Raw genomic sequence first — 6,222 nt, forward strand, 5'->3', positions numbered from 1 at the left:
TTGAAAATTAAAACTCGAAAATTTTTTCTAAAGCCTCCAGGGGACTTCGTTTTCGCACGAAAAAATTTTATGTGCCCTTATTGCATCCGGACCCACAATTATGATATCATTCAGTTTAGAATTGGTAATTCAAAAATCTTTCACTCTAAAAAAATTTTCCATTTTTAATTTGTAAGCGTACATTTCAATATGAGAATTTTAACATTCATTTTTGAAAAGACTGAAACAATAAAAAATTAGAAGCGATTTTGATCGAAGATTTATTATAAAAAAAGAAATATTTTTAGTTGATCAACTGTGATTATAAATTAACTAATGATTTTTTTAATTGAATTGTACTTTATGATTTAAAAAGAAAATAATAATTGATTGTACAAGACGATTCGGAATCAGTAACAATTTTAGAATGTCCAGATTTTAACGTTAAAAACTAAACTGCTTTAATTGTACTTTGAACGTTACAATTTTAATTGTTCTATTTAACAAAATTTAATTTACAAGTCAAATTGTTGAATTTTTATGTATAAGTAACAATTGAGCATCTATTATTATTAGAAAAAATTCGAGCAAGTTGAAGAGATATTTTAGAAGATTTGAGAAAATTAATTTAAAGTTTGAAATTATTTCAAATAATTTAAACTAAGTTTCTACGTATATAATAAATAGATTTCTGCAAATTTCAAACCAAAAACATTTTTTCCTAATTTCTAAGAAAATTGAAAAGGCTTTTTTTAGTTTTAATCAAATAGTTTGATATGAATATTTAAAAAGATTTATAACCATTTACAAGATTAAAAAAAATGAATGTGGAAAATTTAGAAAATATTTTTTTAATTTGGCAGAATAAAAAAAAATTAATTTGAAATCATTTGAAAAAATGTAAAACAGCATGCTATTTAAAAACTATTTAAAATAAAAATAATTAAAAATTTTAATTTGAATAATTAAAAAAAAAATGGTTTAATTTAAATTTTTATTTTTAATTATTAAAATTTAATTTAAAAATTAATTTGAATAACTTTTAATTTCTTTCAAATGTATAATTGGAACTGGAATTTAACCAAAATAATAATAATTATGTATTGGACTCAGGAATTTTTAAATTTTAACCAGTTCTGAGTTGAAACTGGTATTTATTCAAAAGAATTATAAATTGTTTCGGAAATGGAAATTTTAAGGTTTAAATCAATTCCGAGATGCAACAGGGAATTTTTCTGAAGAATGAATTCTAATTCTAAGTTGAAACGGGATATTTTCGAAAAAAATTAAAAGTATGAATTGTAAAAGGCAATTTTACAGACAAATTCTAATTCTGAGTTGAAACGAGGCGTTTTCAAACAAAATTTAAATTATGAATTGGAAAAGGGAATTTAAACAAATTCTATTTCTTAGTTGAAATAGAGAATTTTCAAAAAGAATTAAAATTCTTGAATTGAACAGGGATTCTTTCAAAAGAATTTTATTTCTGAGCGATAATGAAGAATTTTCTTAAAGAATTAAAATTCTGGATTTGAACAGGGAATTTTTCGAAAAGAATTTAAATTTAGATTTAAACTGAGAATTTTCAATTTTTAATCAGTTCTAAACTGCAATTAAAATTTCTTAATTATTTATATAAAAAAATAGACTTTTAATAATAATTATAATTTACGCGTATAAAATTGAAGGTACTAACATTTTTCCATACAAAAAAATATAAATCCGCGTTATCATTTTCAATTCTCTAAATTAAAAATTCAATCAATGAACTTTAAAATTTTCAAAATTATATGATTTTAAGGAATTCTAAGCTAGAAACATCAAATATTGAAAAATTGAAAACATCTTAACTGAAAACTTCTTAAATTAGAAATTCAATTATTTTCTTTTTAAATAGTTTAAACATCCTTCGAAAGCTTCAAAATTTTATTTCAAAATCTTGAGAAATCTAGAAGTTGTTTTAAATTGGGTTTAAATTTGAAGTTATTTTGGACTTTTTTCAGAACTTCTAAATTCCTGTCAAAATTAATTGAATTTTTTCTACAATTTTCAGAAAATCCTGCAAATTTTAGAAAATTTCTTTACAATTTGGATGTATGAATAACAGTTGAACATTTATTACTTGTAGGCTGAAAATTACTCAATTTTTTTCTGCAAATGTTCATTTGTAAATTATAAATCAAAATTTTAAAATTTCACTTATGAATTCAGCATTTTTCAAATACAACAATTCATATTGTAACGTTCAAAGTTGAAAGGCTCTTTAAAATTTTAGCGATTCCAGATTTTCTATGTCAAACAATTCAGTTTAAGATTCTTTACTTATAAATATTTGGTTTCATTTTACTTGTCTTAAAGTTATATTGCTAGATATTCAATAATTAATCTTCTTTTTAATAAAAAATTTAAAATTGATTGGGTTAAAAATTGAATATTTCAGACTGAAACAATATTTTAAATTTAATAAAATACTTTAATTAAGAAAATATTATTATGAAGTTATTTTTAAATTGAAAACAGTGTATAAACTTTCAGTCACACGTTTACATTTGTTTAAAATCGTTTTGTCAAATCATTTTTGTGCACTTTTTATTACTTAAGGCACAGATAAATTTAAATAAAATATTTATTTATTAAATAAAAATGTTTTGTATCCAAAATTGTCAACATCAAAGGCTTTTATTTTTTATTTGTTCAAGTCTTTAAGAAAGCATTCAAAAATTCTTTAAATTAATAATGTAAGCTTAGAAATACAAATCTTAAGTGGAAAATTTTTAAAGAAAAAAATTTTGAATTACGCATTGTAAGCTAAATAATAGCATAATTGAAAAACATGACAATTCCACTATTTATTTAAAAACTGTTGAAATCGAACGTGGACAGATTTTTCTCCTACAAATTTGTAAAATTCCCTTTAAAAAAAATCACTCATTTCCCGGTTTTTCCCGGTCCAGCGGCCACCCTGGAATTGGCTTCTTTTTAATGTTAATATTAAATATTAAATAAATTAAAATGTTAAATGTAGTATCATATATCACACATATTTAACATATATATTTAATATATGTGGGGATAATCCGCTGCAGCTCTATTTGCGTAAATGTCAACAAAATGAAAAAACTTCGGGTGCAAATTCGCACCAGTGTACCGTTTGAGTGTTAAAGTTATTATTTATTTTAAAAAATCATTTGAATAACCAGATGTATCTTTTTTTTTTGTTCTAACTATATAAAAAAACTGATTATCTGTATATGCTTCCAGTTTACAAAAGAGTATTACCGTACATTCGAGAATGCGGGTGTGATGCCTAAAAGAACATTAGGCAGATTTACCGTGACTCCAAACGCAGCTTTACAACCAGGAACCCCACTCTTCGCTACTCACTACAAACCCGGACAGTTTGTTGACGTTAGAGGGAAAACGTAAATTAAAGATTTAAAACTATTATCAAATTTGTCTAATTTTTAATTTCAAAAAAGTCTAATTGGAACATAATTTATCTTCTATTTCAGGGTGGACCGGGGTTTTCAGGGAGTCATGAAACGATGGGGTTTCCATGGAATGCCTGCCACTCACGGTGTAACTAAAACTCACAGAAGACCCGGTAACATTGGTTCAGGTGGACAAAAAGCTCGAGTTATGCCCGGAACTAAATTGCCCGGTCACATGGGAAACGCGTATCGAGTTTTGCGAGGTGTTAGGGTAAGAATCGAATATTTTTACTGTATTTATGAGAGAAAAAATAATAACCAGGCCTTGGATCACGTAATTTTTTCCAATTCGAAAAAAAAACTTTCTTCTGAAGATTATCTTTTTAGTTATAAATTTTCTTATTTTGTTGCAAATTTAACAATTTTATTTTAAAACATCCTTTCTGGTTGCTAATTCAATTTTTTGTTAACAAAAAAACGTTTTGGGTTAAAAATTCGACGATTTTCGTAAAGTACAAATCGTTCGTTTGAAATTCATATTTTGTTGCTGATAAGTCAACTGAAACCCTTTTTGGGTGAAAACTATTTTTTCTGATAATTTGTATTTTTGATTTAAAAGTTCATCTTTTTAGTAGAAATATTGGATCTTTCTTGGATAAAAATGAAACTGTATTGTGAAAAAGTCAACTACTTTCTAGAAAATTTATTTTTCGTTATAAAGTCGTAAATCTGTGTTGAAAAGTCAATTTGAAATCTTTTTAGTTGAAAATTCAACTCCTTTTTGAACATGTGTTTTTTGAGTTTAAAAATTCACCTGTTTTTGTTAATAATTTAATTTTTTGTTAAAATTTAATAATCTGGTGTTGTTACTATTTAATACTTCCGGTTTAAAAAATTCGTCTTTTTGGACTGAAAATTCAATTTTTTTTCATTCAAACTTTTTTTGTTAGCAAAAATTCATATTTTCATCTTGAAAAGTCGACTGGATTCTTTTTTGATGAAAATTCAACTATGTTGAAGAAATTTTATAAGCGAAAATTCATCTGTTTTAAGATAAATTTAATCTTTTTTCATATAAATGCAACTATTTGGTAGGAAATTAAACAATTTTGTTAGAAAGTCATCCATTTTGGTTAAAAATTCGTCTTTTTGGATCCAAAATTCAATTTTTTCGTAGAAACGTATTTCTTGTTTAAATATTCGTATTTTCATCGTGAAAAATTAACTGAAATGTTTTTTAATAGAAAATTTTCTTTTATTTATCTTCTTGATAGAAAAGTTCATCTGTTTTAATAGAAATTTTATCCAAAGAAGAAACAAGTTTTTAATCAAAAAGAAATGAATTTTTAATTAAAATTATGAATTTTCTACCAAAAACATTCATTTTCAACCAAAGAGTTTATCTTTCAACCACGTAATTTTATTTCCAACATAAAAGATAAACTTTTAACTAAAATGATCAATATTTAACTGTACTACTTGAATTTTCAACCGAAAAGAATTTTTAAATAGGAAGATTAACTTGAAAGGAAAAAGATCATTTTCTACAATAAAAAAAATATTTTTAACTAAAAATGTGGACAAGAAAATGTCAATTTTCAAACAAACATATATCTTCAACTTGAATGGAATTAATTTTATACCAAAAAGATTAATTTTCTGAAAAATTCGAATTTTTCACAAACTAAATATATTTTCAAACAACTAGATTACTTTCTAAATAAATAACAAAAAAATCAAATAATAAATTGCGATCTAATTAGAATAAATTGAGATAATCTGAAAAAACTGCGAATGCAGATCAAATAGAAATCACTTTTCTAAATTGACCAAAATTATTAAAATAATAAAAACTTGCATTTTATTGCGAACAGAAGTAAATTCCAGGTATTCTCCCGGACAAACCGCAACCATTATTAATCAATGTTCAAGCCAAAAAGACGAATTTTCAGCCAAGAACTGAATAACTCAAATTTGAGTAAAAAAATTAATGCTCAATAAGAGATTAATTTTTATCTAATGGAATATTCAACTGGCATAATAGTTATATTTTCAGTTTAAAAAGCAAAATAATTTTCAACAAAAAATAAAATCAAATTCCAACAAAATATTTCAATTTTCGGCAAAAAAATCCGTTTTATCCAAAGAAGAAACAAGTTTTTAATAAAAAAGAAATGAATTTTTAATTAAAATTATAAATATTCTTACCAAAAAATATATTCTCAATAAAAAGAGTTTACAGAGTTGCCGCTGGACCCTGGAAACTGGGAAATGAACGGGAATTTTTTGAGAGCGGAAAAGACCGGAAAATGACAGTGATTTTTTTTATAAATCGGGAATTTGACAAATTTGTAGAAGAAAAATATGTTCACGTTCGATTTCAACAGTTCTTAAATAATTAGTTGAATTGTTATGTTTTTTATTTATGCTATTATTTAGCTTAAAATGCGTAATTAAAAATTTTTTTACTTTAAAAATTTTCCATTTAAAATTTTTATTTCTAAGCTTACATTTTTAATTCAAAGAATTTTTAAATGCTTTCTTAAAAACTTGAAAAAATAAAGGCTTTTTATGTTGAAAATTTTGAGTACAAAACATTTTTTTTTTTTAAATAAATTTTTTTTAAGTTATTTGTGCCTTGGGTAATAAAAAGTGAACAAAAATAATTTGAAAACACGATTTTAAACCATTTCAAAATTAAAGAATTTCCCGATTTTAGCGTTAAAACTTAAACGGTTTCAATTTGAAAGTCTTAGTCATTAAACAAATGTGTACGTCTGACTGAAAGTTTATAAATTATTTTCAACTTAAA

The 6,222-nt window shown here is 23.9% G+C and overlaps 1 protein-coding gene across 1 annotated transcript in view; it reads left to right on the forward strand.

Annotated features, from left to right (window-relative positions):
- The window catches only part of LOC117180272 (39S ribosomal protein L3, mitochondrial), a 23,586-nt gene that overhangs the window by 15,731 nt on the left and 1,633 nt on the right, over window positions 1-6,222 (forward strand). Inside the window, exons 5-6 of the mRNA XM_033372675.1 lie at window positions 3,241-3,401; window positions 3,492-3,681. Of these exons, the coding sequence (XP_033228566.1) occupies window positions 3,241-3,401; window positions 3,492-3,681 (351 nt within the window). The remainder of the gene's footprint in view (window positions 1-3,240; window positions 3,402-3,491; window positions 3,682-6,222) is intronic.

Source organism: Belonocnema kinseyi, chromosome 9, assembly GCF_010883055.1.
Source record: "Belonocnema kinseyi isolate 2016_QV_RU_SX_M_011 chromosome 9, B_treatae_v1, whole genome shotgun sequence".
Lineage (NCBI taxonomy): Eukaryota > Metazoa > Arthropoda > Insecta > Hymenoptera > Cynipidae > Belonocnema > Belonocnema kinseyi.